General features: G+C 42.1%; 1 protein-coding gene across 6 annotated transcripts in view; it reads left to right on the top strand.

The window, feature by feature from the left end:
- The first annotated feature begins 7808 nt into the window (after positions 1-7808).
- The window catches only part of PLCG2 (phospholipase C gamma 2), a 70726-nt gene continuing 52853 nt past the window's right edge, over positions 7809-25681 (top strand). For 2 of the 6 annotated variants that reach the window (XM_065028893.1, XM_065028888.1), the window contains exons 1-2: positions 15612-15768; positions 21831-22069. In XM_065028893.1, the coding sequence (XP_064884965.1) occupies positions 21874-22069 (196 nt within the window). In that variant the 5' untranslated portion in view covers positions 15612-15768; positions 21831-21873. Of the gene's footprint in view, positions 8091-8199; positions 8295-15611; positions 15769-17797; positions 19658-20195; positions 20746-20765; positions 21744-21830; positions 22070-25681 lie in introns of those variants that run through there. The other 4 variants (XM_021290686.2, XM_065028892.1, XM_065028891.1 and 1 more) reach the window with 4 other exon arrangements.

The following is a 25681-nucleotide window of genomic DNA, read 5'->3' as shown; positions in this document are numbered from 1 at the left end:
AGGCAGAGCTGTGAGGGCACGTTCCATTGCAACTGCAAACAGCAAAGTGGTTTTATTCCCTCAGCTAAAATACATGTACTTGCATCTTTATATGGACAGAAGAGCAGTGCTGGCATCGGGCCAGCGTCCATCGCGGCTCCTTCTTGGTAGGCAGAGCAAGGGGCTCTCCTGCTGTGCATTTGTCAGAGCTTGGGGGTCGATGTCATTCTAGAGCTGCGGTGAAGCAGTCACACAAAATTACCTGTGTAAAAATACAGTGCAGGGAGTGTTAGCTCAGCTTCACTTAGATCACTGCAGATGTGTTATTTTGGGAGAGCATTCGTACTGTGCAGTCCTTATTCAGACAAAACTGCAGTTGACGTAATTTTTTCCATAATGTTGCTTGTATTTGAAATCATATCTATACATCTTGTACAAATCAAACTAATAATAAGCATTTCCATGACAGTCTCTACTTATGGATTAATTTTGGAATTTATTTTATAGACATGATTTGATTTCAGTGGGATTTATGTCCCTAAAAGGACTGCAGCAACAGGGGACAAATGCTGGAAAGTGGCTTTTTGTCTATAATTCAACATATTTGTTTGTGGAACCCTGAACAATGTTCTAATCTTCCATCTGAAAACTGCCTTGTCACCTTTTGATTTACAGCATTTTCCCTTGCCTTTCCTCTCTACGACTCAGCTGGTATTTCTTACAAGGCAGGTATTGTCAAATTTCTTTCTTCAAACATATAATAACCACCTTTTGTATTGAACAGGCATATAAATTACTCAGCTTATATGACAGAACAGAAAATAGAGAGTTGAGTATCTGGCAGAGATGCCAAAGAGTGATGTTATTATAACCTTACTGTGAAAGATATGCCAACAGAAAGTTACACATCAGTGAGGTAACTGATGACAATATTTCCTTTATTACACCAAATATTAGAAAACGTTATTGTATTATGTATTTCCAGACAAATTGTACATTTCTTATCAGGGTGTTCAGTAGCCACCCTTGTGCATAACAGATGGGATTTATAGCTTAAACAGACCCCAGGCATTGAAAGACACACACTCACAGGGTTTATGCCTGTCAGTATTACAGCCTAATTATTCAGACCTTCTTGGGAATTTTTCCAAGACATTTGTTTTTAAGTGGAAAATATTTTTCTGCAAAATTAAAATCTTGCAGGTTTTCAGTTTTCCTTCATGAACATTATATCAGGAATAGAAGAGCTACTTCATAGTGGTGCTGCGATCCAAATGAAACCAAAACACGGTGCTTGGCTTGGAGCAGTTTCAAACATCCACCCATCCTTGTCCCTGCTGCCATCACATGTATGGGTTTATGTTCATGTGGCTTGTCCCACCAGCTTCTGTGAACAGTCTTGGCTTCCCAGGGCACCCGCAGTCATCTCCTGGGTGGAGCGATGCCATCCACCCTGGCAGCCAGAAAACACAGCGTCCCTTGGGCACAGAGGTGAAAAGTAGCACACTGGAGCCTTGTAGGAAAAGCTGAAGATTTCAGTTCATTGGGGAAAAGCAGATTATACAGGGTCAAGAGGAAGCTTAGAGTAAAGGACCTGCAGCTGCCTCTCCATGTAGGGTTTTATCCACTCAAAGTTGTACATCCCTCTCTAAGCCTCAGAATAAAGGGGCCTTTCCATGGGTGATCAGGATGGCACAACATGGCCACTGAAACAGAAAATCAACGCATTATCTCATCAGCTCCATTCTCCGTGGTCAGCTGCATCTTGAGGCAGCCCCGGTACCCAGTGACTGGTGGGAACGGTTACCCCCCTGAATATCACCTGCAGCACCTGATTGACAACGAGCAGGATTATCATCAGCTTTTTCTGCTTGATTTATCGGTGCTCGTCAGCAATCAGCTGACCTTGGATGGAGGTTTAGGCTCAACCTGGCTCGAGTGGAAAAAAAAAAAAGAGCTAAAAGCTCTTGGTAGCCGCTCACTGACTGTTGGGATCCGGTGCAGGGCTCCACCTCATGGCAACTGTACAAATATGCAAGGAAAGAATGAGAGCTGCGCTTTGGCCTCTCGGGGTGATGAGTGACACCGGCTCTTTCTTTGTAAAATAGTTGCCAAGTGTCATCAAGTCAGACTTAACCTGGAAATCAGGGTCAGGTGTGGCTGAAATCTTGGTGTTGAGCTTCTTCTATTCAAGGCATGAAAGTCACACCCAGGCTTTGGCTGCTCTGTATCGATTCCCTGCTCTGCGTTACAGATGGGGTGAACAGTGCTGCCTGCTGTCTTTTCATGTATTTATAAATATTTGTTTATGAATTTTTGGGAGGCCAAAAATTTGCAGGCCTAGCATCGGCTTTGGAGAAACTTGTTGCTGAAGTAAACTAGTTGTTTGCGGGTACAGGGCGAGAGGGATGTGAATGCGCATCTGTTCTATAAAAGGCTTTCAAATCTTATTATTTTCCTTTTCAACTGCTGTTGTGTTTCAGCTCAGGAATGTGACATTTGAGGCAGAGCTGCGCTTTGTGCATGCTTCTTGCCATTCCCATAAGAATCAAATGAAAAATATTAAAAGTTTAAGATGATGTGGCCTCGGTAGAGACTTATTTATTGTCTCGTTCTCCAGATGCTGTCTCCGGTTCCTCACGACTGCTGCATCCCATGAGATGTCTCACAGGGATTGCAGGGTCCCTGCAGCGTGTCCCCAACACCAGCTCCCCATTTCACAAGCTCTGCTGCCCTCGCATGGTGTGTCTAGGAGGAAGAAATGAGCCTGTTTTGGTTAAATTCAAATACATGGTTTGAATGTGGCATCTTTCATTTGTGGATGCTAATACGGGCTTGCAGGCAGTTTTGCAAGTGCTGATGTAACCCCTTCTGCAATAATAATATTAAAAATGGATTGTCAGCGGACTTTGGTACATTCAAAGCCATATTCCATAATAAATCTGTAAGAAAGGCCTTGAAATATATACCTAACAAACCAACCTACCAATCTGCGTTTGTCCAGACAGGGAGCCCTCGTCTGCTCTTTGGTAAGCTTTTTTTTATTTTATAATGACATTTTGTTCTTCACTAATGTTTCTCCATCCAAGGTTATCAGGAAGCTAATCAGCTAGACCTCCCAAGAGCAAATAATTACCTAGGGAAACATTACTCATCCTGAAGTCTGAACACAGCCTCGAGCTCTGCTTTGAATAGCTGTAAAAGAAGGATGTTCCAACCTGATGGCAATAGTAAAAATTTTGCTCATGTTTGGGTCTTCTTCCTGCTGTTAATAGTAAACATTATGTTTTATAAAAGTATCAAATTACAGATTTACCTATCAAGAAAGCCTGAATTCAGTCTGCTTCTCAGCTCTGAGAAACTCTGGTACTCTGAATGTGGTCAGTACAGTATCCCGCATTCATTTCTAGTTGTAGCTTAGTAGACCTTTGCTTTCATTTTATTTAAGCTTAATTTTAGTACAAAGTTGTTGTTACTGTTCACCTCCTTGTTGTTAAACCCCAAGATAATATTTGCAACAGGATGTACCACTGTGTGTGCTCTTGTAGCAATTACTAAAACCAAAGGAACCTCGTCATACAATGGCTGGTAATGTATAGCATACAAAGGACTAAAACCACTGTATCATGAGATATGTGCCATATTCAAATATAGGTCACATGTGCAAGAGCAGATTTGAGAAGATAAGCTGCTAAACTGGCCTGTCTCTGGGAGAAAGTCAAGCTGGCAGACCGAAACAGCTGAGCTAATAGTTAAGTTGATCTTTAATCCATCTTTGTTGTAAAATATCTAGAAAGAGATCACTAGGCGCTAAGTAACCTGCATATATGAGTTAAATGATAAAAACTGAGAAAAATCACTGAGAAGCTGAGAAAGTCAAGATTTTGAAGCCTAAAAACTTCTGTAATGACATAATTGTATTAAGAGCAAGGCAGAAGAAATGCAGCTCTCTTTTCCTGGTGCCAGGCTAACAAAACACAGCTGGTGTTACTCTGAATTAGTGCCTTGATCTGGTTTACCAAGTGTCCATGCAAATGAAGCACCCTTGGGAAGAGCAGGTGTAACTGGTGAAGGTGGGATGAAAGTGCTTGGTTGTCTTGTGCTCTTTCATTTCTGTGGATAGCTGAAGGGCTGTGGCACAGACAGAAAGTGTCTTTTCTTGTTGTTGTAAGGTTTTATAGCTGCCAGAGGGCTGGAGCAGCCCTTGTGCTGTGTTGGGCTGTCCGGAGGTGACTCTTCTGGTGCAGTTAGATTCAGCTGCTCAGTTTTATTCTTCTTTGAGAGAGACCCGTCAAAAACATCCAGTGAGGGCACACCGTGAAGAAAGGCACTTGGGAGCCAAGCCAGAAACTTGTACACTTCTGCTGAGGTAGCAACACCTCTACAAAATGAACCCTGAGCAGAAAGTCTGCTAATGCTGAGTGTAGGCACTGAGTGGCATCGTGGTATCACAGAAGCAGCAGCAGAGCAAAAAACCTGAGATGATTAGACACAACAGAGACACAGATGAGAGGCTGAAAGGCGTTATTCTCAGGATGGGGATCCTACCTGTATTTCAGTGTCCTGCTCATATGCCCAGGCAAGATAAGCTGTAAACATTGCAGCTTATGGAAATAAAGTCATTTGCCAGTGGAGCTTGTGTGGCTCCTTCCTGTCCGCCCTGCAGTTGTCAGTGATAAGAAAAGCAGTCATGTCTCCTCTGCCCTGTGAACTGATGTGCCATCTCCATGGCCTGTAAAAATGCACAGCATAAATAACACATCTTGATGATGGAAACACCTGGTATGTTTTGACTTATTGTACCATTACTAGTTCATCATTAAAAGGGAAGATGGCATTGCCGGCATGAGAAGAAAGTGCGTGAATCCTGGTGTGTATAACTAAACCAGTGTTAGTGTGCTCACAAACAGCACAGATGATATTGTAACCTCTGGGAGACGCTCCCTGGTGTTTCTGGGTCACTGGTTTGAAACCACGGCAGCCAGGAGCTCATGGAAGGCTTGCAGTCCTCACCCCACAGCCTTTCAGTCACAGAAGGGACATATAAATGTAATGTGACATATATGAATAGAAATATTACTTTGGTAGTCTCTTTCTGTGTTATATTCTCAGTGACAGCACCTATAAATCCTTTGCTCTATTACGTTTTGTTATCTGTAAGTACGATAGGCCCAGTACTGTTTTGAAATTCAATTTATCACGCTAATTTCAAACCTCAGTGCAGCAATATTGACTTTCTTTTTATTGCATAATCCTGTGCCTTCAGGAAAGCAGTAAAGAAGATGTTAAAGTTGCCATAAACAACTGATATTTTTAAACATACATCTATTTTCTTCCCAACATGATTTGATCATACGGTGGCTGAGAAAACAGAAATATAGGTAAGTTTAGATGGCTTATTGGCCTCAAAATTACAATCTGTTTTTTCAGTGCTATGCTCACACAGACTTAGTTTCTAAATAGAGCAACATAATTTTTGTTAGCAGAGATTCAATTCCAGTAGTAAAATGATAGCAATGTTAATTGTCATGATAATTCTGCAGAAAGCTCTGTTTTTTCTCTTTGCTGTGTCAACCTCCATCATATTTGTTGTCCAAACATTCAAATTAGGAAAGAAAATGAACAGGAGTAGTGTTCACTGTTTTCTCCTGGATGCTTTGCAAGAATTGTGTTTGGCCTGAGTGGCTTCCGCCCGTAGCGGTGTGAACAGGCAAATGAGCTGCCACCGTTCTCCTGTGAATATAAATGTCCCGGCAGCGGTCACACAATGGCAGTGCATTGGATGGTGGTGTTTGAATGTGAACTGATGCTACAAAACCACAGCACAGCCCAGTTATGTCTTTGGTTTGATTATGGTGCTCTTTGTTCTCAAGGGCCTGTAGCAAACCATACAGAAATAAAGAGTGCCTGTGTTTGGGATTTTGGGTTTTTGGGGTTTTTTTTGAATGAGTTATTGCAAATAACTTCATTCTGGCAGATCAATATGGGTTAATTTTCTGATGGAGCACGTGGGGCAGCTGCCAGAGACCAGTCGGGGCAGAGATGACAAGAAGATGACAAGGGCAGCAGGAGGAATGACTGACTTTTTTCATTATAAATGTTGCATGAAGTCGCACATTAAACTTCACGTTTAAACCAGTTATGCCTCAGATCTTCACCTGTAAGAATGGAGTTAATAATATCTCATTTTCTTGTCCTATCTTCTGCTAATATCTGTGCTACCATCCAAAGGACTGATGGCTTCAGCTACAATAATGGCATTTCTCTTAAAATTGCAACTGCGGATGCAAAAGCATTTCACTTAGGGTGGCATTCTTCAGTGTGAAACACAAAGTTAATCAATAACTTAGCTAACTATGGGTGATCTCAAACTTTTTTTTTTTTCAGCTAAAACCCAGTTTTTTGGTATGCTTTCCTTCTGAGAGAACACAAAACAAAAATATCTGCCTTTGAAATACCTGGCCCCACACTTCCTGACTGACCCAGTATGAACCACTGCTGCTCTGCACACATTATTTCCTCTCTCTGAAAAAAAACCAAAACCAAACACAAACTAGCCAGAGTCTGGCAATACTTTGCTTTGCCATTGACCTTATCTCTCATCCTGTGGGGGCAGCTGCTCCTCACAGGTAGGTAAGCTAAAGACAGAGCATATGCATGATATATGATAAGGGCTGGAGACATCCACTTCTCCAGTCTGGCCTTTTTTGATTCTGTTGACTGGTCCCCTCCCCAACATTGAAGTACTTTGCTGATGTACACTGGAGGAGGCTGAAAACCTTCTGTTTTTCTCATTTTGTATTAGTAAGGATTTTCTTTTGTTGTTGTTTTTTTTTTAGTTTAGCTATTTTCTTAGCAAAACATATCCTTTCTGCAAGAGTACTGCTATTGCAATGCCAAGTGCTAAAGTTTGGCTGTTGTTAGAATGGTGAAACCATCACAAATGGATCTTCAGCTCTCGGCTTTGCTCTTTAACCGTGTTTTTCCTTCCGCAGGAGCAGGCAGGGTCTCCTCGTGCCGCTGTAGACTTGAGTCCCCAAGCCAGCAGTGTCACCTCCGTCTGTGCTGCCAGACCAGGGGAAGCTGGTGCCTGTCACGTGCAGGGAGCAGGTTCTTCTTACTTGTCTTTAGAGATCCTGTAAGGAACCGTGTCTCCAGTTATATTTCTGCCTTATTTGTTGTTGTTTCATACGTGTTCTTTTTGGTCAAATGGTGCCATCTTTTGTTTTCATAAAATCCTTTGAAAAATGAACTCTGTTTTGCCACATTTGAACACTGTTTTGGTATAAATATTTGGATTTTCTTTTACTATTTTAAAAATTATATCTATTTATGAACAGATTTATCGAAGTATTTATAAATTATTATTATTATTATTTAAGTATAAATCAATAGAAAACTGGTATTATTCAGCTTCAACGTTTTCATTGTTTTCCAAAGAAAAAAATAGAATTGGTGCAAATTCACAGTTGTTGACAACGGGGACCTTCTTTTAATATATTTCCTTTTGGCGTAATAAACCAGGAGTTGAGTTCTGGTCAATTTTAAATCCTAGATTCCACGTGGAAGCCATTTGTGTCCAGAGCACATGACCGAACACAGGCCACGTATATATATTATAAATGCATATCTTAAATCAGAAATTAGTGCTTTCGGTTCTCCCTCGGATTAAAGATATTAGACATTTCGCTTAAATCCCAGCTGCTGGAGTCAGCAGAGTCCATGAGACTCTTGGTGTTTGTTAAAAAAGTAAATTATAAACTCTCTTGGTTACAGAAAAAACTTAAAAACAGGAAGAGAGGGCATCCCAAAGGTTTAGAAACCAGAAAGCAAAGAATTCAAACCCAGAAACTAACAACTGTTGTGTTGATCTCAGGTGGGAACATTATTAATGCATTGCTGCATGATGCAAGTGACACGGCATGAAAAGAGTTGAGCCCATGAAGACGGTAGAAGAGGAGAGAGAATTGCTGGCTGGAAATGACATATTTCAGCATTAGCGTTCCACTTTCTTTCTTAAGACTTCCTCTTTTTAAACTTTTTTTTTTCCTTTGTCAGCAACAGCCATAACAAAATCTGTCCTTGTGAAGGAGAAGAAAGTGTCATCAAAGGTGACGGCTTTTTTTTTTTTTTTTAAATTAACTAAAAGGCCCAGGCTGCTGAAAACTTGATTAGAGCTTTTGTATTCCTGAGGGGTCTCAACAGTGTGCTCTTACCCAGGTGGAATCAGAGTACAAAGAGGAAGAAACCCCCCGTTTGACGCTGCCTCGCTAATCTCAGCAGTATATCATTCATTATTCTGCACAGGATTAAAGGTAAGGTCTGCGTTGCCGCCTTTGAGACTCAGCAAGGCAGCTACACTTTGCAGAAAGGGGGTTAAATAATTCCTGATGTGTGGCAGAAAGGTTCTGGAGAGAAGACGGTTGGGTTTAAATAACCTGGCAGAGCCTTCTGTGTTCTAGCTTTTGTCTTCTTGCCTCCAGAATAAAATGACTTCTTAATCATAAATCAAATGTAAAAATAATTTTCTTTGAAAGAGGTAAAGGTGTCTTAAAAATACTAGTCAAGTCTAAAAAACAAAAAACGCGGAGGAAACAATTTTTCGTGTGTATGTGAAATTTTTAATGTCATTAGGAACAGACATAAATAAGGCCTGGATGCTCAGCTGAAGATAACTAAGCTATTTTAAATTCGTTCCAATTTGGAGATCAGGCTAAACAAGCATTTGAAAATTCACATTGCTAGTTCCTTCTTCATTCTAGACATTGTGTCCTGTTAAATGAGAGGTGTGTTAGAAATTTTCCTTTGAAAGAAGGTTGTTTGTTTTGATTGTTTTTTTCCTGTGTTTTTCTCTCTGTTGGAAAAGTTCAGGTTTAATGTTTGTTTTTAAAACAGCTCAGAGTGTATAAGTTCAGATTTTCAGTCAGATGTTACCGAATGAGTTGGTAGCTGATACCTACAAACATATTGCAAAATTTCTGATTTTTTTGGCACAAATAAAATCCCTTGGGAGCTGCAAAAAGCTTATTTTTAATATGATAAATGAAATAATATGACTCTGTATGCATATGATAACACATATTTGAGAAACAGAGCATGCCACGTGGTGTTCAGTATCACCTTGAAATTCTGAAAAACGGTCCTTTGCCAACAGAGGTTTTTCTGAAGCTGCAAAGTTGAACTTGCTCCGTGAGGTGCTCAGAAGAGCGTTATTACAGACCATGGGCCTCAGGGAGTGGGTGGAGGTCGCAGTATTGCGTCTTCTCCACCCACCAGCCTGAAGCAGAGACTCTAGCACGTCTCCTCTGATCAGTTCTGCAACTTTGAGAGACTAGAAAACTCAAGCAGCCCATCCTGGATATCTAATTTATTCAGGACTTCAGTCATTAGTAGGTATATTATCTAAATCCCCTCCCCACTTTCCTTTATTTCCTCTTTTAAGCTGTTAACAAAAACGTTAAGAAGATAGGGTCCCTATGCCAGGGTCTGTCATACCTCACCCAATACCAACTCCCACCTTGATCTGTTGACGCACAGGGTCTCCAACACTGTATGTTAAAAAGATGCTTATCATAAAAAGTAGAACAGAAGGTTTTGACCCTTTAATGTGACTCATTCAGTTATGACTACAGTGCATAAAGATAACAGCAGTTGCAATAACGATTTGCATTCTGTACAAATATGCTGATCCTAGAGATACACCAGATGGACGCTCTTCCATGGCATAGGCGTCTGCAACACATAGCCCAGAAGAGTATCTCTCATTCTATCCCTATTAAGAAATTATCACTCAAGTACATCATCAATTTTTCAATCATATTTTTATGTTAGTGAGATTTTGACATGTGTTTTTGCATGATTACATGCTTATCTGTATTAGGGCCAGTGTGCTCTCTCCATTCTCAGCTAATTGTAGTGCTTTGATTAGCCAGAGGGCTTTTCTAAACTTTTCTGATGTAGCATGTGACGGATTAGAACTGATCCTTGCATGACTGAGCACAGAAGCAATGAACTTCTCCTCCCTTCCTGTGCACCCTGAGGGAAGGCCTTAGACAAGAACAAATCCCTGCAACCAGCCATGTATAAAGTAGAGAAAGACCTGGCCTATGTCAGTTTAATGGTCCCAGAAGATCTTCCACAAGCAGTAGCAAAGACAATGTTAAGAAAACTTCAGCAGAACGGGAGGAAAATGGGAAATGCCCAGTGAGAGAGCACTTTGCAGCAGCACTGGGTGTGCGTTCAGTGCGGCGTCGGATCCCAGCAGGGCTCCCCATTATGAGCGCAGAGCAGCGGCTCAATGCTCCAGTCCTGCCTTGCTGATCCCTGTGCCCAGCCTGCTTCAATTTACCCTTTATTCCTCTCAGAGCTCACAGGGACAATGAGTGGGAGTGGGAAGCTAAAGCAGATGGCAACAGCACTTTTCTCTCCTAAACTCACCTGTGGTGGGAAAGAAATGAAATTTAGAAGGTAACTAGGGGGAAGAGATGGACATTTTCTTGCTGACTTGCAACTCACTTCATTCAAAACTATTGTCAAATGCTGGGGTTTTTTTCAGTGCTTCCCACTTGCAATCATACTGTTTTTATTAAAGATTTTAATTTTATTGGCTTAAAAAGCACAGGAGAATAGTTTTCCTGGTTCCCTGCAGAGCCTCCTGCAGTTTTCCTATTCTGCCGACACCTCGGTAATGTTGAATTTCTCACTGTTGACAGTACTGGTGGATACTGTGGATGCAGTATTTTATATTTCATCTGAAGGTGTGATTGCAAGCCCTTTAAATATGCTGGTGTTCTGTGCAGCCAGTGAAACGGGCTCAAGACACTGAGTAAATAGCTGGCTAGTATGCGTATAAAAAGCCCCACACTTTGACACTTAGTTCAAATGTTCTCGTGTATATTTTGAGGTTATTATTGATCATCCCAAATCACACAGCAGAGGTGCTGCTCAGCTGAAACTACAAAAAAATAATTCTGACAAATGCAAAGTTATCTTCTGGCACAGCTAGCTTTGCTCTGAGGAAACAGCATTGCTAAGTCAGGACATTAGTATAAAACCTGGAAGCCACATTCTGCCCAAGGCAGAACTGCTGTGAGATCTCTGGCAAACCTCACTCTCTGGGCCTGATGTCTTTGAAAATGTGAAATAAAGATTTCCATTCTTATATATATATTTTTTAATTGTTTTGACATCTACAAAAATTACAGAAATTGTAAGCAATAGTACTGTATTTTGTGTATGAGGACAGAAGGAAGGAACTCCTCAGAAGTTTTTTTATACACGGGCCTTGCAAATAGCAAGGGACAGGGTGATTGAACTGAGGAGCGGCCAAACATTTTAGGACTCAGAAAAATACTGCAGCAGGCAACAGGCCAGCCACTTAGAAGTACAACCTCCCTTGCTTCATGTCAGCTTTTCCGCTAGCAACTTAAGTAGTTTAAATCAATATTTACTTTAAATATTATTATTAAGTGACAATAATTTACCAAGATTAAAATGAAACTCTGATAAGAATGGAGCCAAGTATACACTAGAATGCTTTTTACAAGAAATGCACTTTGTGAGGAGCCTGAACTCCGTTCTGCTGAGGGAGCTGGACCTGTCACATGGTATGATCGTGTTTGAGAGTAGGTCCCCTGCAAATATTGAGATGGTGGTGAGTTCTCTTGATGACAAATGCTTGAAAATGAGGTTTTCTTTGTGAAATCTCTGCTTGTAGGTTTTGCAGCTCTAACCAGAAAATCAAGCTGAGCTAATGTACATTCTGCTAAGGAGTGTAAATACGGTGATGGTGCACTAATAAATACTTAGGCTAGATAATCTGTCAGTGCCAGTCTCTAAAATATTTGTTCCTCCTGCCTAATGGATCTTTAACATTTCATACAATTGATGAGATAAGGCTATTAAACTTCTCTTCTGCACAAAAGCTGTATTTTCTTTGTAGCTCCTGTGAGGAAGTGGCACCAGTTTTGTGACCATTATTTATTACATCCATGAGGCTGCAGGGTGGTCCTGTGATTCTCTTTCACGTTTTGCTTTATTCTTCAGGGGAAGTAATCAACACTTCATTACCAAGTACAACAATAAGACAAGGGCTGAAATTTTCAATGCTGTAATTAAGAAAGTGTCAGTGTCAACGCTATAAATTCCCTTTTCGAAGGATTTATGACTGAAATGTAAAAATGTACTCCCAGCTGAAAAACTCCCTTTTCAGATCTTATAGTATGAATTGTGATTATATTTTTTTAACAATTCAGGGAGCCTTTTAAAATTATAATAAGAAAGTTAAGCTGGGGGAAAAAAAAAGGAAAAAGAAAAAGGGAAGGAAGATTTTATTCTAGTGGTTTACCTTCTTCTCCTCTTTAAACACATAGGGGCCAGATTCTTCAACTCAGAGAACTAATTTGCCCACATCTTTCCTCAGCACACATATACAGCTTTTTTTTTTTTTTTATTTGCTACAAGAAAGAAGGACTGAACATGTCACCTGATAATTATCTGTGCCTCTGAGGTCCATACTCTTTACAGGAAATTCTGTTGTGTGCCTGGAAGGTTCCGCTTTCAAGGTTTGAAAGCTGGATGGCAGGAGCTGCTGATTCTGACTATAACTTTGAATCTGCTATTGTGATTGCCAGAGTGTCTGAGTACTCTTACTTCTGGTGTAGTGGGTGTGCTGAGTTATAGCTGGTGTTTCTTAAAGTTATAATTCTATGTTTTGTTTTTAAGGATTGCTTACTCCATCTATATGTCTGGGGTTTTGTTAAATGCACAAATTTATGGAATTCAATGTTATCAACCCCATTGCAGCTATAATTTTCTTCCAGGTACACATTTTCTTTGACTATATAATGACTCTTCACCTTTAAGAGATAAAGTTTTATCAGGGAAGCTAAGGCTGTGTAAGAAATGTCAGGAGATGGTAGATTTTAGTCTTCCTTGAAGGACACCACTGAGGCACAACCACACTGAAGTATGTCTAAACCAAAGCCCGCTATGCTTTGCAGTTGTGCTTAACTTCTGCAGCAATGTCTCTGAGTACCACAAGATGGTCAACTCTGTGCCTGTGCGGCTGGTGGGTTGTTGAAGGGTGGTTCCTGTGCTGAAGTTGTGCTGTACGACTGGTGAACGGCCTGGCCTGTTGGTACCCAGCCTAGCGAAGCAGAACTAGGAGGGGCTGCTGAGGCTGATATTTGCTGGGACTTAGATTCACTGTCAACATAGCCAGGTGAATCCTGGATCTGACAGCTTGGATTCAGAGAATACTGCTGTCTCCTGCTTGTAAAATGCCTGGGATCACCTGCACCCCTCAGCTCTCTGTGCAGGTTGAGTGCCTTGTGGGTTTGACCATATGGATGTTTTGGTGTTTGGCTTTTGCAGCTGGGGTTGTTGGCCACTTGGTGCTGGCATCCTGTCCATGTGATTTCAAAGGCTGCCTCAACAGGAAACATTGAAGGTTTTAATGATGAAGAGCTAAAAGTATGGGAGAGACACTTTGGTGTGATTGATACATATTCTGCCGTCCTCCTTCTTTTATTATCACATCTCCTGTTAAGATGTTGTTTTGCGAATTCGTAACTGTGTCACATATAAAGAGGGAAACTTTTCCCAGGTTTGGCATCTGGAAAAATGTGAAGAGTCTTTAGGAAGATGGTTCATGAAATAGTGAACAATGACAAGACTGTAACGGTCATTTTATTTTGAATTTTAAATGATCCACATCTTTCACAGGTATTGGGGTTTGGGTTTTTTTCATTTTGCAGTGGTGTATTTTGAATGCACTCTTCAGTTCTCTTCCTGGTAAGTCACACTCATTTGAAACCCTTCGGTGCTTTTAACTATGATAAAGCCTTGTTAATTTGCTTTTGGGAAGAGTTTCCAAAATTGCTGCCACAGCTTCTGCTGGATACAATGGACATTTGCTTCTAAGTAACCAAATGGTGTTGGTGTTTGTTGCAAAACTTGTTGTCACTAGCCCATTCCAGATATCATTTTGTTTCAGTAGTTTCTGCAGGTTTAGGGCAAAAATACTGATAAAAATAACTTTTGACTACCATTTATAACGTTTACTGAAATTGTGGAAAACTTTTTTTCCTGCCAGTAGACTAGATTATACTCTGTTAAAAGACATGTCCTTTTCACTCCTTTGTGCCAGCTACTGGTGTTGAAAGGTGGGGAGATTAAGAGGTATGTCTGACAGAGTTCACCTCATTGTTTGGGAACCAGCATTCAGAACATGGGTTCTACTGTTGTAATGTGGAGCAACCCTTGCAGACACAGCCAAGAGCTTCCTCTGTACGGGGAAACCTGCTCCATGCAGACACCGTGCCATCCCTTGCTTTGACTTCTGGGCATTTGGTCTGTGGTCTTCTGAACTGGTATGACTTATTCCCTCTGATGACTTTGTATTTTGCCTACGAATGTAGGAATTTTCCCTAGTTTTATCAAATCGGTCTGCAACAAGATTGATACATCAAATTTTGTGGCAGTATCTGGGCTTGTCCTGAGAACAGCATGTTGCATCCTATCACTACTCTTCTGAATCCCAAACTAGGAAATATTTTTAGTATTGCCATTCAAGGTGGTTGTTATACAACACACTTTGTAGTGGATTCCATAAAGTGAGTCAATTTTAACTTGAAAACATAACTCCAGTGACAGCACAGTTTAAAGCCTTTATCTAAACTCCTTTCCTCAAGGTCCCGTTCAATCATTTAGCAATTCTCAGCCAAACTAGTGAAATTTCTTCTTCGGATGAGCAGGAGAACCCATCAACCTCAAAGGGCTGGACAGTAGGTTGAGAGGGGTTCTCAACCCCTCTACTCTGCCCTGGTGAGGCCCCATTAGGAATATTGTGTCCAGTTCTAGGCCCCTCAGTTCCAGAATGACAGGGAACTGGTGGAGATAGTCCAGCGCAGGGCAACGAAGATGCTGAAGGGAGTGGAGCATCTCCGTTATGAGGAAAGGCTGAGGGAGCCGGGGCTCTTGAGCTTGGAGGAGACTGAGGGGTGACCTCATTCATGTAAAGGGTGAGTGTCATGAGGATGGAGCCAGGCTCTTCTCGGTGACAACCAATGATAGGACAAGGGGCAATGGGTACAAACTGGAACACAGGAGGTTCCACTTAAATATGAGAAGAAACTCCTTCTCAGTGAGGGTGGCAGAGCCTGGCCCAGGCTGCCCAGGGGGGTTGTGGAGTCTCCTCTGCAGACATTCAAACCGCCTGGACACCTTCCTGTGTAACCTCATCTGGGTGTTCGTGCTCCGGCGGGGGAATTGGACTGGATGAGCTTTCCAGGTCCCTTCCAAACCCTGGCATTCTGCGACAGCAGCCGAACCCCCGTCCTGGCAAGAGGGGGACAGCGCGTTTCCCTTTCCCGCCTCAGGGCACGGCTGAGGGGCACGGGGGAACGCGGCCGCTCCAGGGGCCCCGAGGGCTCAGCGACAGCAGGGAGCTCGCCTCGAAGCACCGCCGGGGAAGGTGGAGAGACAGGGCCGAAGTCTCGAAGAGTCCCGACCCGGCTTCCCCGCTCAGGGAGGCGACACACGGCAGAGCCCTCGGAGCGGGCGAGCGGCCGCGGGCTGAGGAGCGATCGCGCCACCAGCCGCCACACCGGCCCGTCCGCCCCGCGCACCAGTAGGTGGCCGCGGGGGGTCACGTGGCGCCGCCCCTTCCCGGTTACGGCAGAAGCAGAAGTGGGAGCCCCGGCGGGGCGCGGCGGGACGCGGGAGCCCGGGCACCAGCAGCCGCCGGCACGGCGTGGCCGCGGGAAGCAGCTCCCCGCCACTGCGCAGGTGAGGGCGGCCCCGGGGGCGCGGGTTAGCGCGGCGGCCGCACGCTCCCCGCGGCGGCGAGGGGCGGTCCCGGCCCGTCGGCTTCGCTCGGGCCGCGGCGGCAGCAGGTGCCGCAGGGCTGGGGCGGGGCGGGGCGGCCGCGTCCCGGCGGGGACGGTGGGTGTGAGGGAGGGTCGTGTGAGCGGAGGCGAGGGCTGTCGGCGTGAGAGGGCTGGGCAGCAGCTGCGGGCTGTGCGGGACGTTGCGGGGCGCCTGCCCGGAGGGGCACGGGGAGTCTGGGGGCTGCCCGAGGGGACCCGGCGAGCCCGCACCTCGAGGCTTGGCCGCTCTCGTCCGCAGGCCAGGCCGCCGAAGAAGAAGGAAGGAAACCCTCAGTCTCCGTGTGTGCTGACAGCTGCCCCAGGGCAGCAGCTGTGTCGCAAAGCTCTGTGCAAAGATTGTAATTAATTATTAGCGCCGTGGTACTGAACTGGTGTTGCTGGCGGATATCCGTATAATAGAATCATTCCGGTTGGAAGAGATCCTCCAGATGATAGAATGATAGAATCACAGAATGTCAGGGGTTGGAAGGGACCTGGAAAGCTCATCCAGTCCAGTTCCCCCACCAGAGCAGGAACACCCAGATGAGGTTACACAGGAAGGCGTCCAGGTGGGTTTGAATGTCTGCAGAGAAGGAGACTCCACAGCCCCCCTGGGCAGCCTGGGCCAGGCTCTGCCACCCTCACTGAGAAGGAGTTTCTTCTCATATTTAAGTGGAACCTCCTGTGTTCCAGTTTGTACCCATTGCCCCTTGTCCTATCATTGGTTGTCACCGAGAAGAGCCTGGCTCCATCCTCCTGACACTAGTGATACTCACCCTCATCACTGAATCCAACTGTAACGTGCTGGTGGTTCTGTGCTGAGGCAGCGCCTGCTCGGGTAAGGTGACACCTGAAGTGCCACCAAAGGGAGAGTTTGGGGCAGAAGGTGCAACAACCCTTTCACAGCGCCCAGCGCTCACGGGAAACATAAGAGACTGAATAGAGCCAAACTTTAGATTGCACTTCTTGGTTGACCTTGTGTGCCTGTGCCAATATTATTCAATATATTCATTAACGATTTGGACAAGGGAATTGAGTGTACTATCAGCAAGTTTGCTGATGACACTAAGCTCACGCCAGAAGGCTGTGCTGCCATCCAGAGACCTGGACAGGCTGGAGAGTTGGGCGGGGAATAACCTAATGAAATTTAACAAGGGAAAGTGTAGAGTCCTGCATCTGGACAGGAACAACCCCAGGTTCCAGTATAGGTTTGGAAATTACGTATTAGAGAGCAGTGTAGGGGAAAGGGACCTGGGGGTCCTGGTGGACAACAGGATGACCATGAGCCAGCACTGTGCCCTTGTGGCCAGGAAGGCCAATGGCATCCTGGGGTGTATTAGAAGGGGGGTGGCTAGTAGATTGAGAGAGGTTCTCCTTCCCCTCTACTCCGCCCTGGTGAGACCACATCTGGAATATTGTGTCCAGTTCTGGGCCCCTCAGTTCAAGAAGGACAGGGAACTGCTGGAGAGGGTCCAGCGTAGGGCAACGAAGATGATTAAGGGAGTGGAGCATCTCCCTTATGAAGAAAGGCTGAGGCAGCTGGGTCTCTTTAGTTTGGAGAAGAGGAGACTAAGGGGGGACCTTATTAATGTTTATAAATATATAAAGGGTGAGTGCCATGAGGATGGAGCCAGGCTCCTCTCGGTGGCAAACAGTGATAGGACAAGGGGTAATGGGATCAAGCTGGAACACAAGAGGTTCCACTTAAATTTGAGAAGAAACTTCTTCCCGGTGAGGGTGCCAGAGCACTGGAACAGGCTGCCCAGGGAGGTTGTGGAGTCTCCTTCTCTGGAGACATTCAAAACCCACCTGGACATGTTCCTGTGCGACCTCACCTAGGCGTTCCTGCTCCAGCAGGGGGATTGGACTAGATGATCTTTTGAGGTCACTTCGAATCCCAAACATACTGTGATACTGTGAAAGCACCGGCTGTGTCATATGGGTGAAGTTATAACAAGTTACAGGTTCATCAGCGCTTATCTGAGGTGTTTTTTGCTAGCCTGTATGTTTAAAATTTCTTGTATAACAGTTTCCTCTCTTTCTTTGTTTTATCACAAAGAAAGTTGAGTTGTAGACTGATCTTCAGATAAGAAGGGGTTGTTTCTGAAACTCTGAAGTACTGTATTGAAGTAAAACTAAGTATAAAGGTTTTTGGGTAGACTGAGTAGGTTTTTTTTCCATGTCTGTGTTCACTTGCTTAGTTGCATTGAGTCTTTCTGACTTTTTAGTCCAAATCAGTCAGGGCTTTCAGTAAAAAACAGTATGAAAACATCTTTTACACAAACAGTAGCAAATGGTCCCTATTCTGGTACAGGACACCATAAAAGTTTTGCTTCTTTAGTGCCTACAATCAGAGGGAAAGATTTATGTATTGATGTCTGTGTCTGAACTAGAACTTACGATGTGCTTCTGTGATTATTAACTCACTTATTGAATCATGTCAGTTACGCTGGACCTTTCTGCTTTAGGCTTCAATAACTCTTTGTTAGAAGAGCAGTAATTCTTCTGTTGCAGATAAGGGTGTCTCATAGCTCATACCCTGCTGGTTTAGAGGGATCCAGATAATGGGGTGGTGAGGGTTGTTGTAGAGCTTTGCTGCATGAATGGATAGAAATATTGTTCATTCAAATAGTTGTGCAGTGATGGGTGTAAGAAGACTGACAGGCACCTGTGGGTGAGTGTAAGAACACTCTTAATATTTATAAGGTTAGGTCTAATATAAAGGGCTTCCATTAGTTCTTTTGAGAGGTCTAATGTGTTTTACTGTTACAAAGCTCTCTGTGAAGTTATTCTTAAACACAAGCAGGTAGCCAAAACAGTATAGAAGTGGTCAGATAAACTGATCAAATATGACATTCTTTCTTCTTTTTCTGATGAAGTAGGTATCCTCAGCTACAGTATTGTTTCACAGTAAGTTAAAACCTTGGTTTATGCCTTAGGATTTAAGTTAGACTGGAAACACCATTCACCCTGTTTTTGGAAGAAAGAGCTAGTTTAAAAGGGGAAGTCCAGTATATTATATGCAGCGGAAACTGTTTAAGAAGCTACCTCTGAGAGGCAGTTCCTTTGTACTAAGGGACTAATCTCTCAAAAAACCTGTTGCTTTGCCTTTTTTTTAAATGGCTATATTTAGAAACTCCTTTTCACGTTGTTCTAAGTTGTGTTTCATATTATAGCTACACCTCATTCTGTAAAAGGCAGAGCAGATGTGTGCTTTGTTACAGTCTCCTGAAGAACTATACTAAGTTAAAAGTTGAGTTTTTATTATTGCAGTGAAGTGTTACTAAAATGGTTAAACCTTGCTCCAAATCACAGCATATTAGTTTTATTACAATTCTTAATGAAAAGAGCAAAGTGAGAGGACAGAGTTTCTTTTTTTGTTGGAAAACCAGACACTGTGCAAAGATTTTAATTTAACTTTTTTATTTTCCCCTCTTTTCATTTCTGTTATTACAAGTCATTGTAGCAAGGTAAGATGACTATGACTATCTTGTTCGATGCAAGCCCATTATAATTTAAATAATTGTCTGATTAGTTCCACAGAGCCAAAAAGGATCAGTTACATTCTGGCAAAAATCTGCCTTTGCTTACTACCCTTAAATGTTGTCCACTCCCTCTCAGTTGTAGGACTGGGGTGTATTTTTTCAGTATTATAGGGAAAGGGTACTCTATTGTTACAAGAACAAGCTTATAGATATTCAACTTTGAATAACCTGTATAATGCTTTGCAAAACATGGAGTGAGAAGTGGTTCCTGCTCTAGAGCACTTCAGGTTCACTGTGGACAATGCAGAAGAGGCCACTCTGCAGGTAAGAAGGGACTGTTATTTGCTTCTCTGGTAGCTTACAAAAAAAAGTGCTTGTTAAAGTGGTAGAATTTAGAAAGGGATTGGAAAGATTGCACCGGACAGCTTCAAATTCAGACAAATTGCACCAAAGGCAGTTAATGACATGATGTTGTAAGGCAGTTTTGTGGTGTTAATAAAAGAGGAGAAAAATGTTCTTGAGCACAGTGCAGATCAGGAGATGGTGACATGGGGCGAGGGGGAGGAGGGCTGGAAGAAGTTATGAAGGGGAAGCGAGAAGTGGCATGGTCGAATTAGCTATCAAGATGGAAACTGAAACTGCTTGTGATGGAGAGTGGTGGGCTGAGGGGAGAGGCAGAGAACCGGAGGAGATGCTGAGGCTGGTGGCTGCATGTGTCCGGAGATGATTTAAACCTGTCCTGCTCGGGGATGTGGGTCAGGAGGATGGTTGGGAACCGTGTGGCAGCGGCTTCTGCTGTTTGTGTGAAAATGGTACTTTTCATTTGTGCTTGGAGGAGTTTCCAGGGCATCCCATTTGTAAATCATCTCGCTGAGGAGTAATCAGGCTTCTGATTACCTGTTTCATGCAATGGTGCATGGGAGACCAGAACACAGCAACTTGCTAATATTCGAGAGCTGCTGTGTATGCGTCTCCCATTTGGCTGCTTTCTGCCAAGATGTGTCCCGAGTGTGTGCACACAAATACCTGCCACCTGACATGTGTGTCGGGAAAAGTGGACTGTGTAGGAGAAACACAGCCACGAAGTCTTAGAAGTGTATGAACTGAGATTTTTTTAGAAATAGCCAGCATTTGTTTCAGTATTTGTATTTTACTCATATTTTCCCTTCATTTTCTTTATAGTTCTCAGAAAGACAGGTGGCTTAAATTCTTATATAGGTCAGAACGTCAAGCTGATGTCATTATTTCTTGTGTTTTGTCTTTGGATTGCTAGGCTTCAATCATCAGCACTTCTTCGCTCCTCCTGATGTAATATCAAGAAGACAGCATCACTGGATGTAGAGCCTTTGAGGCTGCTCAGATTTCAAGAGTTTTCTTCTGTCAGCAAATTGTTGCTTCTTTAGTAATATAGGGTCAGAAGAACAAACCTGCTGCAGTTCACAATGGGGACAGCATTTTATTTATCGGAAGATAGCATTGGGAATATAAAAAAAAAATCCTGGGAGAACAGAAAGATTTTGAGTGGGATTTAAGTCTGTTGCACATAGCTCTTTTCTTGTGTTGGTATCTAGATTATCAATACTTAGGACAAAATGGACTTTCAGATAATTCTGACAGTAGTGGAAATGAAATTATTGTCAGTTTCGAGAGTGAAAGGTTTAACTTCCAGCCCACATAGAACTCATGAAGTTTTTATGGAGCATAATTCTACAAATACCCTAGGACAATAGCAAAACTCCTATGGGAATGGTGGTTTCTGATAGGAGCTGTTTCTGTCTCTGTGTTAAAGAAGATCTCCATGAGCAAAGGTGTCTCACTCTGTATAAAACAAAGACTATAGAAAATGTGGCAGAAAATGCTACAGAAATATCAAATAGTGCTCCTTTAGAAGAGCTTTTTAACATAGTTCTGCTTTTGTTTAAACAAATTTTTTTTAATGTTTCCGATATGTTCTTTAGTCTTATTTAAACTTAAATGCTTTCTTTGTTATGGACTCATTATTTTCTCTGGCATTTCAATGCTTTGCCTACTTTGTAGTTTTTACTCTTTTGTCCTTAGTACTCAGGTATACTGACATTTGCTATTTTTTCCATGTCTTCTTTTTTTTCCTGTCATAACGCTGCGACATTAGAGGTGTAAATCCATATTTGGGAGTGTACATGCAGCTGAAAATGCACATGCATAAAAACATACAGGGAGTTACGCACCTTAACGTGATTTTTATATATTTGGGCTAAACAGACCTTGGCTTACTTTATTTTTGGCTGGAACACTGTGTACTTCTGTATTAGAAGACTGAGGAAGCAGTTAGTGGTACAGTGATGTGGTGCAGCTCGAAGAGAAGTATTGGTCTTGCTGATAAATTTAGATCACAATTCATTGGATTTGAATGGGCAGGAGTTTCTATTAGGTAGCTTTAACTTACACAATTTTTCTTTAAGAAATAAAAATGCTGTTTTAAATATTGAATTTTCTTTTTTTTTTTTTTTTTTTCCAGGACACTGAAAGCCATAAAACTTTGATTAAAAAACAATTTAAAAATGCCCAGAAAAAGCATAGACTATGGAGTGCTGCCGGAGTATGAGAAAAGCCATATCAAAAGGACTTTGGAGTTGGGAACTGTTATGACAGTTTTCAGTCTTAAGAAGAGCAGTCCAGAAAGGAGGACTATTCAAGTCATAATGGAAACCAGGCAGGTAGCGTGGAGCAAGACAGCTGACAAGATTGAAGGTTTCTGTGAGTATTTGCAAAGTGTACCTGAACTTGGAGTTACTAATATATTGATGTAATTGACAAATATTGATTTAATGAGCCTTTTTAATATAATGAAGGTTTTGGCTGAAAATAGTTTGATAATTTGCTGAAAATATTCCGAATTGTTGCAGTGTGGGTGAAGAATCTTCTGCAGCTTGTTATTTAGGTATCTTAAATTACTTAAATATGATTAATGTGTTTTTACCCTTAGCCCTGTTCTGAAAGTTTTTATCTTTGAATATGATGGAGCTTGTGTTCTCTATGAATTGAGTTACTGAGTGACAACTGTTTTCCATCATTAAGCATTAAGATGGCTTGTAGATTCAGGTGATGAGTGCTTTTCTCTCCAAAAAGAAAAAAACGCCAGCTACAAGGAAGCTGAATTCAAGTTTCCATTTTCTTAGGGAATTTGCTGTTTCAGGACAGAAATAATTATTTAGGAACATTATTGGAAAAGTACTAGTGACTTAGGACAAGGAAGCTGTGACATGTAAGAGGTGGTTTCAAGGTCCTGAGTTGATACTGTCTCTTTAGTTGATATTTGAACGAGTAAACCCACTATTAGTAACAAGGTCAGGGAGTAGAAGGGGTAAAGCTACCTAGGACTGTAAAAGCTATGGTAGAAGAATAAAGTGAGAATATTCTTCAGTTCTTACTGAACACAGCTGATGTCAACCAAGCTCAGGTTGCGCTTTGTGGGATTTGTACAGATCGTTCTCCTGGGTGTGAGTACACACTCATGTGAGAGAAACCAGGAAGGAGGAGAATGGAGATTGTCTGTTGAGCTGTGGATTTTTAGAAGAGTTTTTTTGGTAAATACACAATAAATTAAGAATACATTGATCTAAGGTTGCAAAGACAGGCACTGACAAGTTGCCAGGTTTTTCGATTGTCTGTGCAGCTTCCCTTCATGCTCCTTACTTAGAAATATTAAATCTCTGTTTGCTACTCTTTCCATTGGTTGCTGTCACATTCCTTGTGCTGACCGGACCTGCAGCTGGAAATATAATGTAAGGAAATGAAAGACTGAATATTTGGAACATGTTTTTGTTGTTGATGATGAAAATGTGATCATATAGAGTCTTCCGTGGAAAAGCAAACAGGTCTGGACACCCTACGTAACAGATATTCTGGATTATAATCTTGCAGTGCCCCAGTTTCTCATGTGGAAAATGAGGGTAATTATCCCTTGCTAAAATGACACGTGTGAAGGCAAATGCATTACTTGTTCGGATATGCTCACATCCCAAAGTGAGGTGTGCCAAAAAAAAAAAAGTCCTGTGAGGAGATGAATAATTCAGTTATGAGAGCATGGCTTGAACATGCTTCACAAATAAAGCCTGGGGTTACACACAGAGCAATAAGATTAAAACAAAATAGAAAATGACCACTTAGTGAGTAGATGAGGCATTAGAGTCCTCTGGCAAAACCAATTTGTGATCATGCAGTTAAAGAATTATCACAGCCATTTGCACAGAGGGGCCAAATACAAAGCTGTGCAGACTGTGCATTCCAACTTTTTTAGTGTTTGACTTGTAATCTTCTTTTATGGAAGCTTCCTGGGGTAAAGTGTATTTGTGCTAATACATCCTGATAATTAAGCAGTTTGCTGAGTGTGTAGATTTTAACACTTGTAAAAGAAGGTGGATATTGCAATTTGACTCTTACTCCTGGATAATCCAGCAGGATAATGATTTACTTCCCGTTACACAGGCAGTCATCACTAGAACAGGGAATATAGCTATAGACCTGGGGTTTACCCAAAGGCCACTTTCCTCTTTCCCTGAAAACTGTAGTGCCTCAGCAGTTTTTTAAATTGAGCAACATTTAAGTGACCTTTATAACCATGTGTCATACTCTAAAGCACAAATACACAAAATATCCTTTTGTTGGCTTAAAAAGCAATGAATCTGCCCAAAACCAAGATATATTTTTCAGGCATTGTTTCAGAATATGGTATGAACAGGTTTTAAAATTTACCATGAACTGTATCTGATCTACTTGAAATGAAAATCACTGCAGTTTTAACTTGCTGACGGTGTTTTTGCTGCAGAAGAAGGAAATATTTCGTTTATTTATTTAGTTAAATTTTGCTATTGCTTCTTTTGATTGAGACTCAGACTTCTTTTATGCTTGAAAAGTGGACAAAGTATGGATTTGAAGCTTTTGTATTTGATAATTAAGTGGATAGGCTTCTTGAATACCAATGAGAGGGCAATTAAATTTTTTCTTTTTCTGGAGCTATACTGAGGAAATGATATCAACTTCATGATAGGGGAAAAGTTTTTTGGTTTGTACATATGAACGACCCTAAGTATTCACTGATGGATTGTGTTGACTTTGTGAAAAATAAAAAAACTACTTTTTTTTTGTTTTAATTGGCTGAGGGCATAGAAATATATTTTTGAGTATGGTATTGTTTAATATTCTTGTGCTGTACAAGAAATAGTACCCATGATGTGATCTTAATGGTTGTTGTTTGCATGTGCTACAGTCCAGTAAGAACTAATATTGAATGTGGGTGGGAAGGGCAAGGTGGCTTCCTGTTGTGTGTGTGCCTTTTCACTGAAGTTTGGCAACCACTCTTTACAGAACCTGAAAACTGAATATTTGCGTCTACTACGGGGTTTGTGTTTTTAGATCCATTACCAAGGAGAGTTCTTAAGCTTTGGGACATGAAACCAGGCTGCTAATATATAGAGAGGATGGAGACCGACTTTTATACTTTATATTGATACTCTTCCTTTGGAAATGAAGAAAAAAAAGTATTGTGTGTGGGTTGTTTTGTTTTGTTTTGTTTTTTCTTCTCTATTTCACTGTATAACATTGAGAATTTTGGATGTCATAGTGCTGACTTTCTTGCCGGTGAACTGTAAATGTGTAAATGGTGTCGGCAACCTGTGCATGAACAGTCTGCCTTTCCTGTAGAGCTGCGCAGCCAAGAGTTGTGCAAGTCAAGTGGGCTCTTGGATGGCATTGTGATTTTCATGAGGTCAAGGTAGCTTGTCCAAGCTAATCGGATTTGATAAAGACAGTAGATTTTGCTCTTTGTGAGGAAACTGATCCTCTTGTACAGTCTGTGTTTCCTGGGTTTACTGAGATTCTGCTGTTGTAAAATTTAATGCTTTGGAGACCCAAGCAAAGATTGTTAAGTGACTGCAGGGTGTCTTTCCTTTTTAGGCTGTAGAGTTGGAAGAGTGGTAAATGAGTACCTTTCAAGAAAAGTTAAAAATTTGTCCATGTTTTCCATTTCGTGTGGGCTTCAAGTTTCCTTCTAGGCAAAAGGGGAAAGATGAGCAATGGAAAGAGAGGGGCTGCCTATCCTGAAGTGTTTTTTGGGTTTAATGGAGGCCAGGAAGGCTTTTAGTGCTACTGCTCTTCTGGTCACCTGCTCAGCCTGCAGAGTATCACATGTGCCTTTCCTACATCAGCTGGGTCCAACACAAGCCACTGTCAAAACTGAACTGGACAGAAGGGAGCAATACACCTTTGAGAAATGTTTTTATAGCTGATGTTTGGCTCGCATGGTTTCATTAGTGTATTAAAATGAATGCCAGCAACATGTGCTTCCTTCTGTGGGCCTGCAGAGAGCTC

Source organism: Columba livia, chromosome 13 (genome assembly GCF_036013475.1).
Source record: "Columba livia isolate bColLiv1 breed racing homer chromosome 13, bColLiv1.pat.W.v2, whole genome shotgun sequence".
Lineage (NCBI taxonomy): Eukaryota > Metazoa > Chordata > Aves > Columbiformes > Columbidae > Columba > Columba livia.
This window is presented reverse-complemented; position numbering and strand designations above follow the sequence as displayed.